We start from the raw sequence: 26,356 nt of genomic DNA, 5'->3' as shown, positions 1-26,356 counted from the left end.
CGCCCTCAGGGCAGCGCTCCCCGTCCCGCTGCCCGCGCCGGTCCCGAGCGGAGCTTTTCCACGGGCCCACCGCGGCCCCCGGCCTACCGCAGCCTCCCAGCCCCGGGCTGCCCGCCCTCACCACAGCGCAGAGCGCGGGCTCAGCCTCCGCCCGCCCTGAGGAGCCGCCCCCGCCATGGCGGCCGTGCCCCGCTCCCTCCTCAGGCGGCGCCTACCACCGCGCGCCCGAGGCGGGGAGGCGGGAAAGAGGCCGCGCGCCTCTGGCCGCCCCGCCCGGCACGTACCAATCCGGGCCGGCACGTACCACCTGCCTCAGGAAGGAGGGGAGCGCGGCCGCCACCCCCCAGCCTGCTGGAACAGGCGGCGAGAAGCGCGCCGCGCGGCTGCCCCCGCTCCTTCAGGCGCTCTTGGTGCCGCCCGGCTCCCACCACCCCGCCCCCGGCCCACGTGACCCCTTCCCAGCAGCCTCTCTGCTCGGCCCCCGCCGCGGCTCCTTCCCCCCGCACCAGCTCCGCGGCCCGGTGCCTCGATCCCCGCGGGCAGCGGGCCGCTCTCGCCAGGAGGCGCTTCTGCTCGCTCCGGGCCCGCCGCGCCTCCGCTCCAGCCCGGCCCGGCGCGGCGCGGCTAGCCGTCTTCTCTCCGCGGCTCCCCCGCACCCCCCCCGGTGCGGGGCCTCCCTCCATCCGCCCGCTCCTTGCCGCCGCCGCTCGGAGAGGCGGAGAAGAGCTCCGCGCGGCCGGGCCGGCGGCCAGGATGTCAGGTGGGGACTCGGCGGCGGCGGCGGCGACCGCCTCCCCGCAGCCGCTCCCGTTCTCCTTGCCGAAGCCCCCTCCCCTCATGCAGCTGACGCCGGGGGACGCCGTCCGGCCCGTCGCCTCCGCCGCGGACCAATCGCCGAAGAGCACCCGGCTGGCGGGCCGCCCGGATTGGCCGGCCGGGAAGCCAGTCAGCCTGCTGGCCCCGCTGCTCCCGCCCCGCGGGGAGCCCGAGCCACTCATGCCCTTTGGCCCCTCGTCGCGGCAGCCACTCAGAGGGCGGCTTCTTGGCAGGTGCAGCGGGGGCAGCCTGCTGAGCCCCTCGATGCGGCCCGGCGGCGTCGACCGCGGCTCCCTCATGGTGAGTAGGGCGGCGGCGGGGAGTGGGGGACGGGGCCGCGCCGCCCCCTGCCCGCCCCTCCGGGGTCTGCGGCCCTCGGTGGTGGGACCGGCTTTGCGGTGCGAACCGGGGGAGCTGGGAGGGCGCTCGGCCGCGGCGGGCTTCCGCCGGCGGCGCGGCGCGGTCGGGCCCCGCCAATGGGGGGACCTTCTCGCTCTCTACAGTTACCTGAGAGGAAGTTGTAGGGAGATGGGGGTCGGTCTCTTCTCCCACGTTAGGAGTGACAGGACGAGAGGGAATGGCCTCAAGTGACGCCAGGGGAAATTTAGGTTAGATATCAGGAAAAATTTATTTACAGAGAGGGTTGTGAAGTATTGGAACAGGCTGCCCAGGGAGGTGGTGGAGTCCCCATCCCTGGAGGTGTTTAAAAACCATGTGGATTTGGTGTTGAGGAACATGGTTTAGGGACCCTGACAGTGCAGGGGGAACGGTTGGACTCGATGATCCTGAGGGTCTCTTCCAACCAGACGATTCTACGAATGGGGGCGCAGCTGGGGGGAGCAGGGGCTCAACCAGTGCCGTTCCCGTCCTCAGGTGCGGGGACCGGCCGGGGGGCCTGGGAGGTGACAGACGGCGCCTGGTTGCGGGTCCCTCAGAAAGGAAAAGAAAACGCGTTTATGCTCGAAGGAGGGTTTGAGGAAACGTTGTTCTTCTCCTTGAGTTGTCTGGGCAGCAGCTGCGGCTCGGGGAACAGGCAGGCTGTCACTGTGCCTTGCGAGGCTCGAGGGTGTGGTGGGGGGTCAAGTGTTACCTCCGAAGTCCCAAACCTTCCTAGTTGTTTGTGATTTCTTTGTGGGAACCACCGACTCCCAGCTTCAGAGTGTCTTCTGGTACAAAAACATCATGGAGAAACTGGTTTTAAACACATCCAAAGTGTGACTTATTTTTTTTTCTGCGAAGGACCCTTCTAAAATAATATTTTGCTGAAGAACAGTTTTTGTTTTAATAAACTGGTGCACTTTTCTAACATTCCTGTATGTGTAAAATGCTTTCCAGAGTTTATCTCAGGGTACTCTTAGACTGTTGCTTCTGACTAGAATAGAAAGCTCTTAGGATGTTTTGGTAACTAAAACGGGAAAAACATCCTTATCCATTTTTGTACTTGCAGTGTGACTATTCCAAGCGTTAGAATAGCAACAGGATTCAGGTTTTTAGGGAAGTACAGAGACTGGGGTGGAAGTCAGTGTAGAAGCTGTTTCTGACTTTGACACTGGGAGTATTTTGTTTCTCTGGTTGACTTTTATGCCACAGGGTTAGTTGTGTTAATCTTAGTTGTACGGAAAAGCAAGCAGGAGTAGCTGCATTCCTGAATTTAGTGTGTTTTCCTGAATTTAGTGTGTTTTTCTGTAACAAACCATAAGATGAAAGAAAATGGATTTGTTAATTATGATTAACTCTGGCTCCAGAGGACCTAGAAGAAAGAGGGAACGATCTTGTTTGCTGTTTTGCAGCATCAATCTAAAATTGCCCCGATCATTTTCAGTTCAGCTGTGGGCCTCTTTGTCATTACTGCTTTTGTGGTGTTTGGGTCTGCTGACGTCATGCTGTTTTTTTTCCTTTGGTGCTGTCTTTCAGATGGGACACCCAGGCATGCCACATTATCCTCCCATGGGAATGCACCCTATGGGTCAGAGACCACCAAATATGCCGCCGGTTCCACATGGCATGATGCCTCAGATGATGCCCCCCATGGGAGGACCACCAATGGGGCAGGTAAGGCAGTTTTGCCATATTATTTTTCCTTTCTTTATTCCCACGATGATGCCAGGTAATCCCTGAGGTAGGTAAGTCTCATACAGCAGCTTGCACATGGTAACATCAATAATTCAGAGTATTTTGTGCCACAGTCCCTATCCATGCAGAAACCCTCCTCATTTGTAGACAGGTGATTGATGCCCCTCCTGTGTAACTTTAATCGTAAACAGTCGTGGGTGTGAATCTGTAATTTGGTTTTTATTAGATTTAATTTTCTTTAGATTTTGAGGAAGTAAGGTTGGCTTACTAGCACGTGCTAGAAACGTAAAGTAGTGGTTCTTCTCAGAAGTAGTAGTGGTAGAGAACTTCGTGTGTCTTTAGTTCTTGGCTAACTCTTACATCTGCACAGCTGAAAAGTGTACGGAGATGCAAGGGAAGAAATAATGACAGTTTGCATTTTTGCAAAATTCCTTCTTGAATCCTAGGGAGGGGTTTTTGGTTCTGGGGAATGTACTGTTGTTGCCAGTGTCATGTGGCTGAAAAATAAACTTGGCCACTCAGATTGACAGGTAGAGTAGCCAGAATCATGTCCAGGCTTTTGTGAATTGAAAGCTTTTCTTTTAAATGATCAAAGATCCTTCCCTGCGTGATTTCTGGTTAAATCCTAGACTTTTAAAAGAAACAGTTATGTTTCTGGGTATCATAAATGCTCTAGTGCTACTACTGGTGGTGATGGTTTGCATAAGCAGAAACTGAGTGTCATTGACTAGACCAGAAAGGCAGAGCAGACAGAGGATGGCAGAAAAGATTAACCCTTTGAGAAAAGCCCACAGAGTCATGCTGGCAACTCAGTGTCTTCCTTTGCAGTACCTTGGATAGAGTGTGTGTCTTTTTTCTTTTTTTTCTTTTCTTTTTTTTTTTTTCTTCTCTGCTATATAAAGGCTTGGTAGGAATCTTCAGCATGGTTTTGCAGCCTGTTAGGGCTTCTTGTGTAAAAATAATGCAGTTTTAAGAGGTGAAGGAGGATTTGACCAGGAGCAAGATAGCTAATAGCATGAGCTTTTGTGTGCGATCGTTAGAGACTTAAACAGCAATTCTGTTTTATTCCTCTACTTCACAGTTCTTTTGTGGCTTCTGTTCCACTCTTCTCACTCTCATTTATTCAGTATTTCGATCTTTAATATTTTAGTGAGCAATATAGAGAGCTCAGGAGTTTTTGGTAGTTGTTGAGGAAAACACTAAGCATAAATGGGATGGCAGAGAGGAGATGGCAGAGATGCAGGGGAAGAAATAAGGACAGTTTGCATTTTTGCAGAATTCCTTCTTGAATCCTGAGAGGATTGATAATCTTGATCCTGAGATTATCTCAGAGGTAACTGATAGGCTCAGTTAGCCTGCAGCCTTAAGGACGGGCCAGGACAGTGATATTCTCACACCAGAATTGTTGTGCTGGAAGCATGAACTTGTGTTAGTTTGTTTCCTTGAGTGATAAGCTCTTCCTTCCAGCAGATCTCAGAGGTTTATTTGAGAGGCTTTGCAGGGTGGGATGTTCAGTAGCTTGTTTTCTCCTTTCTGAGGTGAACCCCTGTAGGACAGGTACTTTGCATGGATAATAGCAACAACCTCCTGCCAGTGTCAATCAGTGGAAGGTCTTCTGGAGAAGAATTCACTCTCCTTCCCAATGTTTTTTTTTTTTCCTTAATGGACTTTGGGTTAGTGTTGTGCAGAAACAGAGCAGTGTGCAGGGTTTCTTCAGGACCTGAGCCAGGGCTTTTAAGAAGTTTCACGTGCTCAGAGCCCCCTTAGTTGCAAGTAGCAGTGGGGCAAGAGTGCTTTCTTCTCCTGCTTCTACAGGATGACAAGAAATAGGAGGGGCCGATTCCAGTCTTTCCTTCCTCCCTCACCCTCCCAAGAAAACCTTGTGGATTTGAGGGTGGAGCAGTAGCCCTGCACATATCCCTCTCTCCGCACGAGATGCAAGATGAGAGTGGTAACCTGGTGCTCCCTGAAGATGCAGGGGGATGGGGTCTCTTGGCCAGCCTGCCAAGGACCATAAAGGTAAAGGGGCATAACTGAAAGGTTGAAGGGGGTTGACTTCTCAAGACCTGTTTGGGATGAGTGGCCAAAACTTCATGTTCCTAATGACCTAAATTGTATATTTTGTTCCTTTCGCCACGTTTTTACGGCTTGTTCGTTCTTAAAAGCCAGAATCAGCAAAAATAATGTCAAACGTGCAAGGTGTTAAACACTTTCTCAGTGGCATTTTCAACATCTTTTCAGTGCACCACTTCAGTGCTGCATGCCTTCTGCATAACTGCACCTTTGAGACTAAAAGCATAAAATATTTGAGCAAAAGCTGGCTTACCTGAGTGGCAGCCACGTGGTTTGGTCTCATCAGACACCAGGCAAACTCGGAGACAAGTCTAGACTCCAACGCTTGGGTTCTGTCAGGTGGTGTGTCCCCATTACCAAGTTCACTCTGTCACACGGTTTAATGTTGTATGTCTGCCTTAAGGTGTGTTTTGCAGACATGGAAGAAAAGAGTTCAGAACTGGTTTAGAGCTTTAATGTTTAAATTCAATAGTGCTCTTCATCCTGAAGTGGTTTGCAGGAATTCCTCCTCCTAGCATCCCTGTAAAGTGTTTGTTCCTATGTGTGAGGGTAGAGGAAAGGGAGACAGATGGAAAGCTTCCAAAAAACCTGAGCAGAACTCTACTTAGATTCGGATTTTACCTTTCCTTTGTTTAGTTTATTCCATGTGGCCCTGGAATTTTGCAGAAGTCTTTCCCAACCTTGATTTTTCCTGCTTTAATTTAGAATTTCAGTAACAGCTTGTTAACAGATCACACATCTCATCGGTTGCTGTTCTTTTGTAGTTTTAGTGGTGGTCTTTATTAATATTTCACATCAGACTTGGGAGTGCCGTAGACATGTTATTCCTCATGTCCCTTTTGTAGGAGTGTAATGAAGGGAGTCAGAATTCTGCAAACCTGTCCTACTTTTTGTCACCAAGTGCTTGAAGAGGTTTTATTTGGATTAAAAACTAGTCCAAGATAATTGACTTTAAGTAAAAGGAGTTTAAAATATACAATATGCCTGAAATACTATTTAATTCCAGATGCCTGGAATGATGCAGTCAGTAATGCCTGGAATGATGATGTCTCACATGTCTCAAGCTGCCATGCAGCCCACGGTTCCGGTGAGTTTTCCTGAACTTTCTGTTTTTTAAAATTACTTTTGTGTCAGTCGCTGGGGTTATTTCAGTAGGGGAATGCCTTTGTTTTCCTGAATTGGTGAATTTTCCTCTAGCTCTTGAATTATTGTCAAACATAAGATTTCTGCACTGAACTAGTGGATTTTTGTCAGTTTCAAACTCCTCTCTGTAGCCCTGTCTGAATTTCCTTTCTTACTCTCTCTGGATTCTGCTTTCTCTAATGCTTCCTGTACCCCTGGCCTCCTCCCTCGTCCCTTACCTGCCTGTAGCTTGGCAGGAACCAGTGTGAACTCTGGCTGTTTGGAGGGAGGGCGAATTGTCTGACTAGTGCATTTCTGATTTTCGTTAAAGTTTCTGAAATCCAGTGCATTTGAGCTCTTGAGTAAAGTTTGCTGAAAGCATTGAAGATAGGAAGAAGCTATTTGGGTGGAAATGGAGAGGGAAGAGTTAACATGTTACAGATGAAGTCTCCCTCTGAAGTGGAAGAGGCTAAATTTCTTCCCTATTAACATGATCTTTTCAGAGATTTAAACTAATGGTAGGGGATCCACTTAAAACCAGTTCTGTCCACTTAAATTTAGAAAGAAATTATTTTTTATTTTCTTACCATGCAGATACTACATCTCCAAGTCAGATTTGTCCTTGTAGAACTCTGAATTTTTTCTGTGAGTGTTTCATCCAAGTGTGGTGGGCTTTCAGACCACTCCTGTGCAGATTCGCTACCAGTTTACTTCCAGAAAGCTGGTTAGAACCAGTGGAATTCCTAAAAATGATGATTTCAGTCAGGTTAGTTCTCTTACAATGCACAGCAAATTAGAATGGGATGTGGAAACGTAAACATGAGCACAGGAACATGTCAGAAGAGCTCTGGAGCTGCAAATTTAACTATGGCCTTGCTTAGCTGAGAACCCGCTCCAGCACCTCAACGTCCTTCTTGATGTGAGGGGCCCAAAACTGGACACAGTACTCCAGGTGTGGCCTCACCAGTGCTGAGTACAGGGGGAATATCACTTCCCTGCTCCTGCTGGCCACACTGTTTCTGATCCATGCCAGGATTCCGTTGGCTTTCTTGGCTGCTTGGGCACACTGCTGGCTCGTGTTCAATCGGCTGTTGACCAGCACCCCCAGGTCCTTCTCTGCTGTGCAGCTTTCCAGCCACGCTTCCCCAAGCCTGGAATGCTGCAGGGGGTTGTTGTGGCCCAAGTGCAGGACCCAGCACTTGGTCTTGTTGAATTTCATACAGTTGGCCTCAGCCCAGCGATCTAGTCTGTCCAGGCCTGTTAAAGGCCTTTTGATGATGATTCACCTGGTTTAGTCCCATCAGATAATACAAACCATAATTGATCCAATATGATTTCTTTTCTCTCTTCAGCAAATTTTGCTTTTTCACTTGAGGAGTTTTTTGCTAATAAAATTTGCAGGAGAGAACTGAAAGATAAACCCTAGCAAAAGATAAACCTGCAGGCTATGTTTTTGCCTACAGAAAAGGAAAGAGATTGGGAAAACGCTGTTTGAATTCTGTTAATCATTTTCTTTAGTTTGAAAGAATTTCAGAAAGTGTATCTGTAAGAGCTTTGGCCATTTGCAAGCAGCTTTATGAATGCAGCACTAATCCATTCCAAGGCTTGTGCCACGTAATTCCAACAGAAGCCTGGTAAGCTGCTCCAGCATAAATTGAGAATCTTTTTTTCTCTCCCAACCTACTCATGTGGGTGCTGGAACCACGGCAAGGGGCACCCTGGTGTAGTTTATGGTATATACTGCCTCTCTGAAAAGTAGCTTGATGTCCCTAATGGCTTATTTCAGGAGCAGTAAGGATTCAGGGAAGCTAGGAATCCATATTTAAGGCAGTAGGGTGTTTTGTTGCCAAAAGCACTTGTTTGAAAATGTTGTGTGTTTATTGATGGTTTAATTACGATTGCACTCCGTACTTAAATGTCTGTTGTTTTTACAGCCAGGGGTGAACAGTATGGATGCACAAGTAGGTAAGTATAAACAATTCGTTACCATTTCAAAAATATTTCACCAAAATTAGGTGAAGTATTTTTAAAAAAATTATACTTTTCTGTAAAATGTGATTTACCATCTCGGTAACCAACATCTTCATTGATTCCCAGAAAAAAAAATTTCTTTCAAACAATGATTCACTAGAGTCTTTATATAGAAAAATACAGCAACATATCCCTTTTTAAATTATTATTTTGTTTTATTTTATAGGCGTAACACCTCCTGGAACTCAGGTATGTGAAAACCAAAATGCCAGAAGATTGTGATGGCAGTGTGGTGGTGTGTGTGCATGGCTTTTTTTTAAAAGAAACCTGTATCTTACTTTTCTCCTGTAAAGCTTCTCTGCTTATTTGACTGTCAGACTGTAATTAACGTTAAAGTAGAGTGGAAATATAACAGAAAACGTTTTCTGTTATATTTCCCCTTATTTCTGAGCTTTAAAGTCTGTTTCTAGTTCTCGTAGTACGCAGGACAGCAGTGTGAAATGTTTCTTGGGATGTTTTTAGGTCTTTTTGCCCTACCTGAGCAGCAAGTGAGTTGTAGCCTAGATACCTACATTACTGCAAAGCCAACTGCTTGCAGATTTAAATCTTTGCAAGTATTGGGCTACATAGTTACTCAGGGGAGAGTTGAGGGTTTGTATGCACTGAAGAGGATTGAAAGTTGTTCCTCTTTCTGTGCTTTTCCTCTTTTTTTATTTTTATTTTTTCCTTCCATATCAATGACCAGTTTACAAGCAGATTTTTATTTTCCTGACGTTTGGGTGGCTTTTGGCCTGTTACATATTAATATTTTGCTTTAGCAGTTCTAATATGTGTAGCAGAATTCAGTAGGCAGTGATTAAGTCATAGAATCACGGAACGGTGGAAGGGACCTCAAAGATCATCTAGTTCCAACCCCCCTGCCATGGGCAGGGACAACCCTCCACTACACCAGGTTGCCCAAAGCCCCATCCAACCTGGCCCTGAACATGTCCAGGGATGGGGCAGCCACAACTTCTCTGGGCAACCTTTGCCAGTACCTCACCACCCTCAGAGAGAAGAATTTCTTCCTTATATCTAATGGAAATCTCCCCTCTTTCAGTTTAAATCCATTTCCCCTTGTCCTGTCACTACACGCCATTGTAAAAAGTCCCTCTCCAGCTTTCCTGTAGGCCCCCTTTAGGCACTGGGAGGCTGCAATAAGATCACCCCGGAGCCTTCTCTTCTCCAGGCTGAACAGCCCCAACTCTCTCAGCCTGTCTCCATAGCAGAGGTGCTCCAGCCCTCGCATCATCTTCGTGGCCTCCTCTGGACTCGCTCCAGCAGCTCCATGTCCTTCTTGTGTTGGGGACTCCAGAAGTCTTCCATACTTGTTCCTTAACGCAGGAAACGCCAGGTTATTTACTCCTGTGTGATTTATTGGAACCTTTATTAGCATTGTCAGCTTACTGAGAGTTTTCTCACCAAATACTTTAGCAATAAAAAGAGAACAGCTTATATAGTTACCCAGAATAATTTTGAAAACATCACTCCGGTTTTTGAAGAATATCAGGTACTAACCTTGACGTTATTTGAGACAAAGTGACGTTGTCTGGACGTTGTCTTGACATAATTTGAGATTGGCTTTTGTTAATGTCTCCTTCCATGTTTGAGGGAACACAGCATAATTCACCAGCTTAAGTAGGGATAAATGCTGGGGAGGTTGCAGGGAAGGTGATTTAACGTAGGTTGAACTTGTAAACAGAATGGTGCTTGCAGGCCAAACTTGCTTCATTAGGTGGTTTTCTGTCATCTTGCACCTTTCCATCCGATGGAAAATCGCTGGTGGAACAAAACTGGCAATGTTGGAACTTTGGAATCACGAATTGATGTACCTTTGTGTTGATGTAGGCAGGTCAGCTGGAAGTAATCACAAATTTTGTCTGTCATGGCACCTTGAATGACCATGAATAGCTTTCAGCTACTATCAGATCTCTATTTTAAGTTTTATAAATAGTAAATTAGTTCTCTAGAAGGTTAGCCCAGACATTTACCTTGATTTTTTAAGACGATGAAGAAAATAGCTTGCCTAAATAACTTCAGAGGCAGAATCTGTAAAAATAGTCACGTGGCCTCGAAGATAGCCCATTGTATAGTTTTGGTTATTGCTTTGGAATTTGGGGACCCTGTGTAATTGTTAAATGTCGGTGACTATAAGCTGTGCTTTTATTTGTGTGAGATTTGCATTCTATGGAACTGAACAAGGCAGTTGGACCTGAGGAAGTTGTTTCTCCTCAGCCGTGTCCAGTGACTGAAACAGAGCAGATGGCTGAAGCTGTCTTCTGCCAGTCCCAATTTCAGAGTTTGTGTGAACTGCTGCTGAAAAGCAGTAGGAAGGTGCTCCTGAGTTCACACGAAACTCTCCAAGGCAGAACCTTCTTGAAGGCAGTTTTTCTTAGTTTTGAAAACGTGGTGTGCATCTGGGACTTTCACTTGAAGTTGTTAGAGTCCTATCGCATTCACTTTTGCTTTCTTTTCTTGTGGAGATTGGCTACCTTGGATGGCTGAGCGAGAGGAGAATGTAGAGACTCTTAATAGATTTGTAACAAATAGTTTCTTGAGTACAATACTGACTTAGATGTCTAAATTTTGCCTTGCTGCCTTTCCTTTGCTGCTGAATTGTTGTGTTTAATCCACTTACTCAAACAGAAAACAACTATTAACCAGAATGTCTTTTCAGAGCTCTGTTTTGTTTCGCCCTCAGACAACACACCCTGTAGTTTGTGCAGCCCAGCAAACTGCCACAACCAACAGTTCTGTTAATGAAGAGCACTCCAAACAGGTTTATCTGCTTTCCACTTGTATTGAACTTTTCCCGGGCTTTCGAGAGCGTCTCGGTCAGCAGTTATCCTTCATCATTAATGGTGTCTTTGACTTTTCCTAGAAATCCACGTGGACAGAGCACAAATCACCTGATGGAAGAACATATTACTATAATGCTGAAACAAAGCAGTCTACTTGGGAGAAGCCAGATGATCTCAAAACACCTGCTGAGGTAAACTAAATCTGGGTGGAGATTAGTGCACTGTGTGAGTTTGTGTGAACACAAGAATTTACCAGCCTAACTGCCGTGCAGGAGCATAGCTGTTCCAATAATTTTGTTTTTTTTTTTCAGTGAGAGCAAACTCTTCAAATAGGAAGTGTTGCCAAATGTTTTTATCGTGCTCCTTATGTTGGTAGAATTTGAGTCTGCAAATGGACAAAACTCTCAACAGTTTTCCTCAGTTTTTAGATACATTTTCCATATTAAAAAGATACGTATTAAAAGATATTATAAAGGCATTCTTTAATATTTAGATAAGCAACGTGTGTGTTTATTGCTAGGGCAAATTTTCCTTGGAAAGTATATGCCTTGTATGCGTTGATCCTTAAATTATTTCTTGGCGTGGTGTTTGTGGCTCACTCCTAGCTATCCTTTTAATTCGAAAACACCATTGTAAGTTTGATTTTATGTTTTTGTTTTCTGTCCATCAGCAATTGTTGTCTAAATGTCCCTGGAAAGAGTATAAGTCTGACTCTGGAAAGCCCTACTATTATAATTCCCAAACAAAGGAATCGCGCTGGGCAAAACCCAAGGAGCTTGAGGATCTTGAAGGTAACGTTAAGGAAAAACCAGTAGGGAGAGTGGCAGTGTGTTGTAAAAATAAAAAATAAAAATTGTAAAAGAAAAAAAGAAGGAAAGATCAGTTTCAGGAAGCCCGACTTTATCTGTTCTTTGAACTAGTCTTTTAAAATTAAATAATTATTTTAAACCAGGAAGTTTTCCTTAATATACCCTAATCTTTATGTAATGGGATTTCTAAATTTCATCTTAGTCTGAATTGATTTCAGTCTTTAAAGGGCACAAATATTAAAATTAGTGATAATAACAAAATATTGAACATTTTATTAAATCGTGTTAAAAGTAACATTTTACATGCATATATAAACTATATTTGAAGCTAGATTTTGATTGTTTTTTCCCCTTTCTCCTCTAGCAATGATTAAAGCTGAAGAAAACAGGTATGTTTTTCATTATATGCTAATGTTTTTTACTTAGGCTGCCTGTTATTTCTTAAAGACGGAATCTAGTCCTTGAATCTTAAAACATACTTGTTGCAGCTTTTCATGCCAAATAGTGGCTTAATACATAAAAACTCAAATAATATCTTCTGGGTTTCTTTTTTTAATATCTTCTGGGCTTCTTTTTAAGTGATTGAGCTATATAGGTACACAGATTCAGTAAAGCATTTCCTTCCTCTGAGCTAAGGTCATTTTGTATTCTTCTGAGAAATCTTTGTAACTAGACCTAAACCTCTCATTTCATCCTTTATTGACTTTTATTAACTCATTTAAACTACGAGTTTCTCTAAACTGTTGAGTTGTCCAATACTTGTATGTGACTGTTCCTGTTTTTTGTGGCTGTCCCTACAGCACAAAGGCCGAGGAATCCACTCCGGCGACATCTGCTCCAGCTGCTGCAGCAGAAGCAGCAAACACCAGTGCCACAGCCACCACTGCTGCTGACACTGCTGCAGCTGCCACTGCCACCGCTGTTGCCTCTGCAGCAACAGCAGCCCCTGAAGCAGAAACTGCTGCAGCTGCTGCTGGGGGAGAAAATGAGAGTTCTGGCACCGCTGCAGGGGAGGAGCAGGGCCAAGCAGCTGCTGCAACTGCTGGGCAGGAGCAGAGCGGAGAAGGTGCGGCGAACGCAGCAGATGACTCTTCCAAGCAGGAGGCTTCAGCAGAGTGAGTGAAATTACGAAGCGTGGGGCTCGACTGCAGTTTTGTGTTCTAGCATCTGGTTTATTTTCAGCTGTAGGTGGCCAGGCTTCTTGGACAGGTGTTCCTGCAGTGAGACGTGAGCACGAATCACTGGCAGCAGAGAAGAATAATGAGTGAGAAAGAGAGAAACAAGTATTAAATCTGGTTTTAGAAAAAATAGTGCCCACACCTTGCCAGCCCTCTCCCAAAGCTCTTAAACCCTACAGAGAAGATGAGTGGCTTGAACATTTAGTGTGTTTTTTGAGAACTGTAAGAGTTTCCCAGGGTAACATCGTAGGCTTACCCTGTGTGTTTCCCCTCTGTAGATCTGTGCAGTGGGGGGTCAACAGAAGAAAATGCAATACTAACTAGATCTTTTCTGTTCCACCAGAAGTGAGATCTTTGGTTTTTAATGATGGAGAATTGATGATGTGGAGAATTACAGCTTACGATTTGTATCATTCAATCAAAACAGAAACACCCTGTGGAGGATTATAGCCAGCAGGAGATAATTCAGGGCAAGAGGCATATTTTTAGGCACTCACCTTTATATTTCATATATTATACGTATAAATATTCCTGCTAAATTTCAGCGTTATGTTTTTGTGAATTATTTCTAGATAACTTAAGCAGGTAGCCGTAAGAATTTTCTGAAATAGTTTGCCTTTTTCATCAGCTATGCATGGTGTCTGTAAGAAAGTCTTGTACAAATTGTGGTGTTCATCATGTATAGCGTTATTATATTTCCCTGAGTTGCTATTCAGAAAATTCATTCTACCTAATTATGGGGGTCTATGACTCTACAGTGGCTCTAACTTAGGAAAAAAAATATGCTTAAATAATAAAATTACTGATCTTTGTATGTAGTGCTGCTTCAAAGAAAGAGGATGATGATGCCCAGCCGGTTAAAAAAACCTATACGTGGAACACAAAGGAAGAAGCAAAGCAAGCATTTAAAGAACTGTTAAAAGAAAAGGTATTTCAACTATTCTTTATTGAAACTACACAAACTGCATTTGCCAGAAATTGCTAGGCTTTTGTGAAGAATTTCTCACTGTTGTGGAAGAGGACTTTTGTGCTATACAAGAATGAGGGAAGTGAAAACAGCACACAGTTTAAACTGTTTCCAGCTCTTTGGGTGAGTGGGGAGGTGTTGGGTTTTCATCAGGGCTCTCAGTTCATTTTTTTTCTGATTTTTCTTACTTTTACATGATCCCCATGCTGTAATGCAGACTTGTAACCTGGTCTTTGTCCAGAACTCAAACTGGAGCAGTGAGTGATTTGATGGACAGCTTCACTAGGTGCTTCAGAGACAGGCAGTGTAGAGGTCTGTGTGGAAAAAGGACAAACTGTTACATTTAATATGCAGTGTTTCCATAAGTTACTGTCATTTAAAGACACGGTGTTGTTTTTTCCCTGTGAAGCAGTAATTCTAAAACTGTATCCAAAGTGTTGTGGAAATTCTGGTTATCTGGCAGTGAGGTGTGCTTCTGATAAGTGTTGCCTGGTTGTCTGAGCCCTCAGTTTTTGATCTTTTTTTTAAAGATGGAGATGAAGTGGGAGTAAAACAAGACTGGCTTTGGTTTTCCCTCAGAGAATATGGGATCTATTTGTGTTTTGTCTAATGAGTCAACATAGTTGTGTAGTAGACAAACTAGCAGAAAAATTTATTGCAGAAATAGCAATAATCCCAAAAGTACCTTGTTTCTTTTTCCATGTTGACTGCTAGTAATAACATTTTTTAACAATTTGTGACAAAGAATGATATCTTAACCTCAAAAGTGTAGTGCTTTGTTTGTTGCTTTGTTGTTTTTGGTTTTTGTTGGGTTTTTTTTTTTTTTTGTAAAGGCTGTTTTTTTTAAGGAATCTCTCGTTGGATGTTGGTTCCATAACTAATGAGTTAATGATTTAATGTCTTCACAGCGAGTACCATCCAATGCTTCTTGGGAGCAAGCTATGAAAATGATCATTAATGATCCTAGATACAGGTACTGCTTGAATCTTTCCTCATTACATTTCTACACAAATACTATTTGAGGTAGTTTGCCTTTACTGATGTGACTTTTGGTAGTTTTAACAGACACTGTGCACTAGTGAATGTGTACTATTGTCAGGGAACTTTGTTCCTTTATTACATAAAGAAATACAAGTCATAGACTTAGTTTTTCATTTGGAAAAGATGTGGCAGTTGTATTTGATGATCTTTAAATTATTTTCTTGGGAATAAAAGCACACATTTACAATAATGGAGCTAAAGGCTCTCTAGGTTACTTTTTTAAACAGGTGGCTGCTATAAACGTTGGCAGAAAAGTGGTTGATATCCATGATAAAAATTTTCAGTATAATGTGAAATGTGTAAATGCAACTTGAAAGCGTGACAGTAGCTTGTGTTTTATTATTAACTGCTTTTACTAGCAAGTGATTGGTTTTGTTGCTTTTTTGAAATGATTTTCCATAGTCCTGAGGGAGAGACAGTGGGATGACTGGCCATTAAGGTTATATTTCATTTTGTCTCAAAAACCTGGATTATTCAGATCTGTTATCTCTTGGCTCTGGTTTTGTTTTTCTCATTTAATTCCCTTTTGTATAATGGACATTGTTTTCTTTTTCTTTGATATGAAGTGCTTTGGCAAAATTAAGTGAAAAAAAGCAAGCCTTTAATGCTTACAAAGTTCAAACAGAAAAAGAAGAGAAAGAAGAAGCAAGATCAAAATACAAAGAAGCTAAAGAATCCTTCCAGCGTTTCCTCGAAAACCATGAAAAGATGACATCCACAACAAGATACAAGTAAGACTGATCTTAAATGAAGTTCCAGCCTTCACTAGCTTGCCAAATTAATAATCAATTAATTGCTCTTAGTGGATGTTAACCTTTGTATATGCTCAGCCTGGAAAAGCCTGTAACTAAAATTTTTATAGGAACACAAATATTCTCATTTTCATAATATATATATGTATATATGTAATGATTGCCACGACAGTGCCCTGGACATACGCTAGCCCTCAGATAAAAATACTTAGGTGAGGCACTGGATGTGAACTTGCACCTCTGTGGAGAGGAGTGTGTAGTGGCATCAGCTTTAGTTTTTAACTGTTCCCTTTGTTTATAAGAGAGAGAAAGTTGTCACAGAGAAAGTTGCCCAAGACAGAAAATCAGGGAAATGTCATATGAAAGCATGACTGCTTGTAGCAAGGTTCATTTAAGGTTATTGTAGGCCAGTGGCACAACTTAAATCGCTGTTCACCAGTTAAAGATTGTATGCTTTGCTTTTCTTTGTACAGAAAAGCTGAACAAATGTTCGGAGAAATGGAAGTCTGGAACGCGATATCTGAGCGTGATCGTCTGGAAATTTATGAAGACGTCTTGTTTTTTCTGTCTAAGAAGGAGAAGGTAACGTTCTTTCAAACTTACCTTTTCACTTGCAATCTGTAATTAGTGTATACCTCTGAGGAAGGAAATCTTGCAAGCAGTGCAGTTCTAAGTGGGGGCATGGAGAAGCGAATGAGGACATTGCTGTGTAACTGGGAACCATGTACTGCTGACAGGGTACAGGTGAGGTTACCACCTCTCAAAGGGGTCGGGGAGAAAAAGAGAGAAAACAACAGAGGGAGACAAGGTTTATCAACCATGAGACACTGTGGAGAGGGGCCCTTCACTTTAGAAAGATGTGATGGGAAGGGGACAAAGAAGAAAGCATTAGTGGGACTTCAAAACTATGACTGGTTTTGCAGAGGTGAATTTGGAGGCAGTCGTTCCTTGTTTCTTAGTGTATTCAAGGAGCATTCAGTAGAGGTAGCAGGCAGAAGGTGATGAACCTTTACCTTAACAAACTATTGGAAGTTCTGATCCTGCACAGTACAAAACTGAAGTTGTGGAGCTAACTGCTGCAGAGTAACATTTTGGAGATGAGAATTTCCTGAAAAGCTACCTGTCAGAAACTGGGAAGCCATCTAGGAGCAGATTACTTGTCAGCTTTCCCTAGTTCATTGCAGTCTGCTGGTGGACAAGATGGCCCCCTGATTTGACCCTGTCTGGCAGATACAAGAGCAGTTTCTTTGAAAGGTCTTTGTTCTTATTGAGATGTGTTGCTGCTAATTTTGCAATGTGTTTAATTATTAGTATGATTTTAATAAATAACATAGAATCATAGAATGGTTTGGGTTGGACTTAAAGATCATCCAGTTCCAACCCCCCTGCCATGGGCAGGGACACCCTCCACTACACCAGGTTGCCCAAAGCCCCATCCAACCTGCCCTTGACCGTATGATGAATGTGATGGGGTTTATTCTGAAATGCTCTGAATCAGACTGTGAACTATTATGGGCTTGTTACAGAAGCTGTGCTTCCTTTCACCTCAGTGGTGCCACACCGACCGCGAGGATCTGGCCCTCACTGTGTCTGGTCATCTCATCCTCACTGCAGTTCAGTAGTGATGCTGGCACTCGCCAGCATACTTGGGTAGATGGAAAGCAGGCAACTGGATACAAATTGTGTAGCAAGACTATTTCTGGAGTTGATTTAAGTTAAATTAGTGTTAAGGTCCACTTTTGCTAGAAAAGTAAAAAAACAGACAAGAGGCCAGCCACCCAAACACCACTGCTGAAGAAATGGCCTGTGGTGGCACACTGTGTTACATCTGCTCCATGGTGCCTTGTTGCAGCACTGGACTGGCAGTTTCCTCTGGTGTCTCTGGAAGAGGAGCTCCCTTTCCTGAGCTTTCTCCATCTATTGGGAACAGTCCAGAGATAATAGTAGTGAAATGGTTTATCTGTGGATGCGAGGGGTAACAGTACGTAAAAATCCTATGTAGGTCCAAATTGCATTATCTTGCTTTCCATGTAAATGAAAGATTAATTTGTGTTTTCCTGGAGAACATGCTTGAGGGTTTATGTATTTTTTTTTTGTCAGACGACCTCAGATTTTTTAAAAAAATGCTTTTTCTCCTCAGGAACAAGCCAAACAGTTACGGAAGAGGAATGGGAAGCTTTAAAGAACATACTAGACAACATGGCTAATGTCACTTACTGTACTACTTGGTCGGAGGCTCAGCAGTATCTGATGGACAATCCGACATTTGCAGAAGATGAGGAACTTCAGAGTATGTAAAAAGTCGATGTGTTTTTTGGAAGAGAATGGATTTTTCTGTAGCAGTGAGGACTCCTGACTAAGCATGGCTTACTCTTGCCTGTTCTAGAGCCACTGTGACAGCTGCTGAGCAGAACCTGTCTTGGTTCTTAGGAGACAGATGTCAGCTTCAGAAATCATTACTGTTTGATCTTCCTGATAAAGCAAAGGCTACCTTTCTTGTGGGGATTGAGTTGTCGTAGTAGCTGGTAGTCTTTGAAGTCTGAATAATTATTTGACAGTGTCATGTGTTGCAAATACTTTGCTACCTTCTGCTAGGCTGAGGTCCTGCTGTGTTTGTTTCCTAGAAAAGTAATTGTTTTGTTCTTCTAGAGTAAGAAGGCAGTTTTTCCATTCTGAGCAAATTTTTCCCCCAAACGAGTCGATCCTGTATTTTAGGAGCAGCATATCCCCTTACACAGCTGCCAGGGCATTTGACAAAGATGCTCTGTGTTCTTACTTCTGTCCCGTGGCTTTAAGATAGTCGTGGCAATGTGGGGAGATGCACAAGTGCTCATTTACATCACTTTTCTCGCGAAGACTCCCGTGTTCTGTGTTGGCAATGAGAATTTATCCAGGTTGGGGAGGTGGGTTTTTGCTGCTGCACAGGTCTTCGTGTGTTTCAGTGCTCAGGGAAGCTTCTGCTGTTATCTCGTCGTAGGAAACTTCCTGCAGTTAGTGGGAAGAAATACCTGATTTTGACTCATTGCTCTGTTGTTATGTTTTGCTAGACATGGATAAGGAGGATGCACTGATCTGTTTTTGAGGAACACATCAGGGCATTGGAAAAGAGGAGGAAGAAGAAAAACAGAAAAGTTTGCTTAGAGAAAGAAGGCGGCAGCGTAAAAAACAGAGAATCTTTTCAGGTTGGTGGACTTTCTTTTTCTGTCTTAGGTGTGTCGTGATTAGATACTCTACATTTTCTTTAGGTTAATGGGTTCATATAGTGTGTCAGTTATCAGTGTTTGTAGTATTTGTCTGCTGTATGATACATGTGTTTGCCAGAAAGCTGCAAGAGTAGGAAGGAAAGCAAGAGGAAATAGATATGAATGGAAAGGAAATGCAATTGGAATATTGTAAATGGTGGAGGGAGGCAGGCAGAACCGATGATGTAAAAAATGACTTTTCAATCACATTGTAACAAAAATGGAATTCCAGTTATCAAGAGTATCCATTCCAGCTGGTAGCCAAGTGAAAGCATGATGAGTGACTACAAATTTGCGTTTCACTTGTATTTTGTAGCTGTTTTTAGATGAACTGCACGAGCATGGACAGTTACATTCCATGTCGTCTTGGATGGAGCTATACCCAACCATAAGCTCTGACATCAGATTCACCAACATGCTTGGTCAACCTGGTAAGAATACTGTCTCTTCCAACCCTTAGAAAGTCAGGTAAAAGTCTTGGGTTTGGGGCAGAGTAGAGCAGGGTTATTGTATATTTTCTAAATGTCAAAAAAATGCAGCTCTTTTATTAGAGCTAGCTTTGACTTATCTAGTTTTTTCGTCAGGATCAACAGCACTTGATCTTTTCAAGTTCTATGTTGAAGACTTGAAAGCACGTTACCATGACGAAAAGAAGATAATAAAAGACATCTTAAAGGTGAGAGGGGAAAACGCTCCGTTACGTAGTTCCCTCTTCTGATCCCAAATACGTCATTCCAGTGAACTCTTTGCTCCTGGGAGGTGGGATTTCACACCGCGTTAATGTCGCGTGCATTAGCACTGAAATGAGAGGTTCTGGCTTTCCTGATGCCAAGAAGGAATTTCTACAGGATAAAGGATTTGTGGTTGAAGTGAATACTTCTTTGAAGATTTTGTAACGGTCATCAGCTCAACTAAAAGAGCCACTACTCTAGACGCAGGAAATATCAAGCTGGCTTTCAACAGTGTAAGTAGTAACATATAGGAATGTTCAAAAACTCATTGTATGAAATCTCTTGTAAAAACCAAAAATTGGCACTTATTTTCATTGGATTGCTATGACTAATATTTGAGAGATGCTGTGCTTTAGAATTGCTTATCCTGGTATCAGTTCCTGAAATAAAGATTGCAGAGGTATATCTTTATTCAAAACATAATCATTTCAACTTGAGGAATTCTGTGACAGGACTTAAGTAATGTTCTCTAATTTATACATAACTTTTCTCCTTAGGGATTTTTGTGTGTGTTTCTGTAATTCTAACTTGTGTGATGTATTAACTCTATTTTAGATGCTGTTTGAGGAACAGCAGTCGCATGCGTTAAGAGTAACTAATTAGTTAATTTTCCTGTATGCCCAAGTGACTAGTAGAAAGCTAAATGTAAACTGGTGTTGGGCTTCCCAAAAATTGCATTAAGCTGAATTATTAGTCTTCCATTTTGATGTCTTTCAAACGATCTCACAACTTTTGTTCGATACAGCTGCTAGAAAAGGCAGAAGCTCGTGAAAGAGAGAGGGAAAAAGAAGAAGCTCGCAAAATGAAGCGGAAAGAGTCTGCCTTCAAGAGCATGTTGAAGCAGGCTACACCTCCAATTGAACTGGACGCTGTCTGGGAAGATGTACGTATTGTCACTTCAATTTCAAAGTCTTTCCAAGTGCATTTAACAGGCTGCTGCGTGCTAACGCTTTTAGAAGTCAACTTCAATTCTCCAAGCTCTTAGTGTTTCTGTTTATATAACTTAGACCCCTAAAAATGTTACAATTTCTTCAGTAAAACTTGAAATTTGATGTGTATAACTGATTCTATTGATACTTTTGTTTCAATACAGTTTAAAACAAAACAAAACAAAAAAACCATAAACCCAACCAACGAAACAGAATCATAGAATCACAGAATGGTTTGGGTTGGAAGGGACCTCAAAGATCATCTAGTTCCAACCCCCCTGCCATGGGCAGGGACACCCTCCACTACACCAGGTTGCCCAAAGCCCCATCCAACCTGGCCTTGAACACTTCCAGGGATGGGGCAGCCACAGCTTCTCTGGGCAACCTGTGCCAGTGCCTCACCACCCTCCGAGTGAAAAATTTCTTCCTTATCTCTAATCTAAATCTCTCCTCTTTCAGTTTAAATCCATTTCCCCTTGTCCTGTCACTACACACCCTTGTAAAAAGTCCCTCTCCAGCTTTCCTGTAGGCCCCCGTTAGGTGCTGGCAGGCTGCTGGAAGGTCTCCCTGGAGCCCCCAAACTTGATTTAAATGGATATAAAGCACTCTTCTTGGTTAAAAGTCTATAGCTTTGTTCTGGTTAAGATAACCTTTAAAAATCTTTCCTCTCACAGCACACTTTGTTAAAGCATGGATGTAAGCTTGCATGGACTAAAAGACACCTGCAGCAAAAACCAGTCTGACTCTGCGTGCCTCTGTTACAGTTTTACTGAAGGCTGTTTGGTTGTGAAGCTGGCATAAAAAAAGTTCAGCTTTGTAACAGTACAGTGCTTTTTCGACTGGTGAAATCGTGTCTTTTTTAATCATGATTTTATTTCTGAATATTTATTCATTTCTGTATTTCTGAATATTTATTTCTGTATTATATTTATTTCTGTATTTCATATCGGTATTTCATTGCTGGTTTGCTTACAGATCAGAGAGAGGTTTGTGAAGGAACCAGCATTCGAAGACATCACTCTGGAGTCTGAAAGAAAAAGAATATTTAAAGATTTCATGCATGTACTAGAGGTAATTATTACTTTATTTTTTCCTGGTTAGAGAATATACAAAAGAAATCTTAGTTGATTGGCTCTGAAATTGTGTGGGAAGGGAGAGGGATTTAACAGAATTGTACCGATTCCTGTTGCAGTGGACATTGTGTGTTACCTAAAAGTCATGGATGAGCTTGAAAGTAGGGACTGAAGAACATGTTACAGTTATTTGATACATAGTTGTTCTTTTAATCTGTTTCCCTGCAAGAATTTTTGGAAGTTAACATCAAAATGTCCTGGTTTATTTTAGAGAAATTGTTTATTGCTGGGATTTCATACAAAACACGATGAAATTGGAAAGAGACTTTCTGCAGTATTTTATTCCCTACAAATCTACTAAGCTCTGCAGATGTACTGTTTCTTGTGGGTTTTCCTGTAGCCAATTTTTTTTTTCTTGTGCCAAAGGGATGATGTAGTTCAGTTTCATTCTTCGTTTGTGGATGGGCCGCAGTAAGAGTTCAGCTGCAGACTTTTGACCAGTTGTTCTTGTTGAGGAAGGTGCTGGTTTTTCCTAGATAACATGAGATTTGATTTTGCATCACATGCTCTTGGGGTCTTTTTGTTTTGTTTTCTGGAGTTTGTAAGAGTTTTCCAAATGTCTTGACTTCAGCATCTGAGATTTGGCAAAGCAGGGTGCGCAGTGTATTCTAGGCCCTCTCGAGCAGGGGCTTTCAGTTGGAAGCATTAAAACAGGGATCCAGGGAGTAGAAGCTACGTGCATCCATACCTAAAGCTGTATGTTTCCTTGCTCCTAGGTGGTTGTTACTACAACTTTAACATGGCAGTACTGGTAGCTGTTTCGACACAATAAATGCATGATTTATTTGGTTTTTAACCACTGCTAGCCATAGATGCCTTTGTGGACAAGGAGAAACTTCACTACAGTTTCTGGCTGTGTCCTGTACGCCGGTTATAACGTTTGCCTTCTCTTGTACTCTAGCACGAGTGTCAGCATCATCACTCAAAGAACAAGAAACATTCTAAAAAGTCTAAAAAACATCACAGGAAGCGATCACGTTCTCGTTCGGTAAGGTGTTGCGTGGTGTCTTAATCTGCCTCTGTAACTCTTCCTGATGCTGTCGTCTTGCTAACCACGTGGGGTTTGCATCCAAAGGGCTCCGAGTCTGAGGATGATGATAGCCATTCCAAGAAGAAAAGGCAGCGCTCAGAATCCAGATCAGTTTCTGAGCGTTCTTCCAGTGCAGAATCTGGTACGAGATTTTTTGTTGTTTGTTTCTTTTTAGTGTTGCTGGTTTATTGCTGAGTCTTTTGTAACTTTATTGATGTATTTTTGTTTCTTCCTATATCTGCAGAGAGAAGTTACAAGAAGTCAAAAAAACACAAGAAAAAGAGCAAGAAGAGAAGGCATAAGTCCGTAAGTGCAGTTAACTTTTTTGGGTTGGCTGATGGACAACTCGACACCTCACAGTTTCAGTAATCCTTTTTGGGGATCTGTAATCATCCAGCTGTCTTTGGAACAGGGACTGTGTGGGATCAGACTGGAGGAGGGTATTGGCAGCATAGTAGCTTTCTGTTTACATATATCTTAATATTAAACCATTTAAGATGCTAAATTCAGGAGTTTCAACTGCAACCGTGCAAGCAGGTGTGAAGGACTGTACTCGCAGCCTGATGTTTGCTGTTTGTCATGGCAAATCTTGGCGCTCACTTTTACTGACTGTGGAGAGCTGGGAAGAATCCCCAGTTGTCTTTTCCGTAAGCATTGTTCCTTTTGCCTACTTGAGTTGTCAGAGTTGTATTGGAAGCTCTGATATGGAATGTACTGGAGCATCCAAGGGACTTTAGGAGCAGAAAGAGCTTTCACTCTGTATCGGTTGAGGCCAAAGAATATTTTTTTTTTTTTTTTTTGTCCCGGGTAAAGAAAGAAGCTTGGATGTCTGACCTCTTGTTGGCTGCAAAACAACAGCCGTGTAATGGAAAAATGTTTCCCAGATTTCACCGTTTCCAGAGATGTTACTGCAGGAATAACAGTTGTGCCCAGAAGAGCTGTGTTGTATGGCATGCAGCGTGCCCTGCCTTTGCACGCACTGGGAATGGTGAAAGTTATTCTGTGTTAAACAAACCTCTCTCCTTTCAAATCACTTTGTGTTACTTACTTGCTGTGGTTAATAGGGGTGTTCAATTAGTAACCACTTTAAACAGTTTTTCTAATGTGGCCTATAGTGAAATGGAGTCAGACTCTTCTGAGGTGTGGACATTCTATAAATTAAGATATTTAATATCAATATTTAATTATTTTTTATTTACACAGGATTCGCCAGAATCAGATCTCGAACGAGAAAAAGACAAAAAAGAAAGAGAGAGAGAAAGCGAAAAGGATAGAGCTAGACAAAGATCTGAATCCAAACATAAATCTCCTACTAAAAAACGACCTGGAAAAGATTCTGTAAGCTCTCATTTCCTTTTTGTCTGGTACTTTCAGCTTTACTTACCAGTGGGATGCAATAGTGTAGAACACAAGCTGTATAGGTTTACTTTAAGTAAGGTGCTAGAGCTTTATTCATGTTTTGTTTTTAGATTAAAAGAATCAAATGTTCAAGCAGAGCTAAATCATACAGATCCTATTCCCTCATTTAATTTTTTCTTAATTGATGTGTGAAATTACTGTTTGATTAAGGGCTTTTATTGTTGCTCGTTAACGTCGAGCGTGAATGAGGCATGTTCTTTTACAGACAGTACTGAAGTTTGGTCCATAGTGTGACAAAGAAGTATTTATGACTAAACCACTGTTCTTTTTTTCATCTGTTTGGCCAAAAAAGAGATGAGCAGCACAGCTGGTCAAGCACTTGGGTGACTGTGTGGCACCTGCAGTCTAAAAGTTCAGTAGCTGCAGTGCTGGGCTGGTGCAGGGCTGACACTGGAAAAAAGTCGTAGTGGAACAAAGTTCCACACACAGTTCTTGCATTTTTTCAAGCTGAGAAGTCCCGTGGGAGCCTCCTGACTGCACTCCTGCTCTCTGCTGCTTGGTTTGGAAGGGGCTTAGAACAGTGTTTGCAAAGGTGCCCAAGAGTGTTTGAATGAAAGATAGAAACTTTTGGTTCAGCATCTTGTGGGGTTTCTTCAGGAGGGAATTCCGTACCTCCCTCTGGTTATTTCGCTTGTGGTGGTGTCCTTGCGGATAACACCCCGTATGTTCCACCTTCTGAGGTGAGAGGGCAGATGTCTGCTTTTTGTATTATCTTAAAATAAGCTGCCTTGGCTTCCAGAAGCCTTGGAAAAACTCAGTTACATGGGCTAACGCAGGCATCTTCTACTGAGGAGGTGAACTTGGGTGCGATTAGGCAGGCACAGTCTGCAGGAGGACCTCAGCTCAGCTCCTCCCTCGCCCGCCCCATGTTCTGTTCCTAAGCGTGACACTGGTGGCCTGCAGAAAATGACTTAACACGATGCTTGAAAGCCTCAGATGACGTTGGAAGCGTGTGCCAGGGCTTCAACCGGGAGCCCTCTGTGCCACGTGCTCCCCAACTTGGTGTCTGTGTTCCTGCTGAGGGCCGTACGGGTAACGTACGATCCAGCACGGAAAATAAATGGTGCGTCTCTCCGCAGGGCAACTGGGACACTTCTGGCAGTGAACTGAGCGAAGGGGAGCTGGAAAAACAGAGGAGGACTCTTTTGGAACAACTGGATGAAGATCAATGAGAACATTATTTATACCAAATATGTTTACATGGTGGCATAATAAAAGAAACCAATGTCTAATTCAGGACGTGGGTTCTGATATCCCGAATTCCATTGTTGAAAAAACAGTGGGTTTTAATTTTACCCCAGCAATACCTTTGAGTACTATTGTTACAGGCCTGGCATCAAACCTAGACAAGTGAATGAAATTCTGAGGTCGGAGTTGAGTGTCCGTCCTGGACCTGCGAGGCGGGATGGGTGCCCCGCTCACCGCGGAGGGAGCACCGTGGCGGAGGGTGTTGCCCCGTGTGCCAGATCTTGCCTGCAGGCCCAGGGAAGCGTTGGCACCTTTCTAGCAAAGCATCTCTTTCTAGAAAGGTAGTCACGCTGGTTTGCCTGGCCAGGGTAGGCAGATAAAATTTCATTTTTAGAAAGAGATTGTTCATATAGTTTCTTGTGGTTTAATTTGTTTTATTTTGGAAAGGGGAAGGCGATGGAAGGAGAGGAATGAATCCCATTTCTTGATCTGTACTGCAAAACAAAACAAAAAATAATAATCAGATATTGGAGTTGCTGTTTTGTGAACTGCGTCACTGGCCGAACCAACGCTGAGCTGTGTGCACGACACGAAGGCCTGACTTCCCGGCTGAGACCGGCTCCAAGGACCGCCTCGGAGCGAGTTTTTAAGGCAAATTTTCAAACCCCTGGAATTGTGGTCGATGGGAACAGAACGGGCCCTCCCTTGCGGTGCTGGCAGAGGGTGCTGTGTGTCACAGCTGCCTCCGCCGTTCCCCTGAACCGTCTGGAGCAGCTGCGGTGTTATTCCAGCGTTTATCTTCACGTTAGGAAAATTTAAAAGTGGAATTGTGCTGAAATTCCATGTGTTGCCTTAAGGACCTGCTGCACAGTGTACCACCGCCTCTCGGCAGCAGCGGTGTGGCTGTGTCCAGAACATCCCTGGGACAGGGGAGAGGAAAAAGCCGAAGCCCCGGCTCCTGTTTGGGTGCCCCTGGCCAGTTGGCTGTTGGGAAGGTTCTGCCAGCCCTGCTCGGGCACGGGACACAGTCTGAAACTCGCCC

The 26,356-nt window shown here is 43.4% G+C and overlaps 1 protein-coding gene across 1 annotated transcript; it reads left to right on the top strand.

Annotated features, from left to right (window-relative positions):
* Positions 1-1,018: 1,018 nt before the first annotated feature.
* PRPF40A (pre-mRNA processing factor 40A) lies at positions 1,019-26,356 on the top strand. Its single transcript, XM_086616149.1, is given in 29 exon segments — positions 1,019-1,116; positions 2,731-2,868; positions 5,969-6,049; positions 8,019-8,049; positions 8,282-8,304; positions 10,796-10,873; positions 10,976-11,086; positions 11,566-11,686; positions 12,069-12,093; positions 12,505-12,819; positions 13,702-13,810; positions 14,758-14,822; positions 15,457-15,621; positions 16,116-16,224; positions 17,783-17,807; positions 17,810-17,932; positions 18,690-18,802; positions 18,804-18,824; positions 19,201-19,315; positions 19,469-19,560; positions 19,733-19,760; positions 19,763-19,848; positions 20,361-20,498; positions 21,520-21,615; positions 22,579-22,665; positions 22,753-22,849; positions 22,952-23,013; positions 23,911-24,045; positions 25,206-26,356. Coding segments are annotated over 29 exon segments (2,718 nt in total). The 5' UTR covers positions 1,019-1,080; the 3' UTR covers positions 25,299-26,356.

Source organism: Tauraco erythrolophus, chromosome 8 (genome assembly GCF_009769465.1).
Source record: "Tauraco erythrolophus isolate bTauEry1 chromosome 8, bTauEry1.pri, whole genome shotgun sequence".
Lineage (NCBI taxonomy): Eukaryota > Metazoa > Chordata > Aves > Musophagiformes > Musophagidae > Tauraco > Tauraco erythrolophus.
This window is presented reverse-complemented; position numbering and strand designations above follow the sequence as displayed.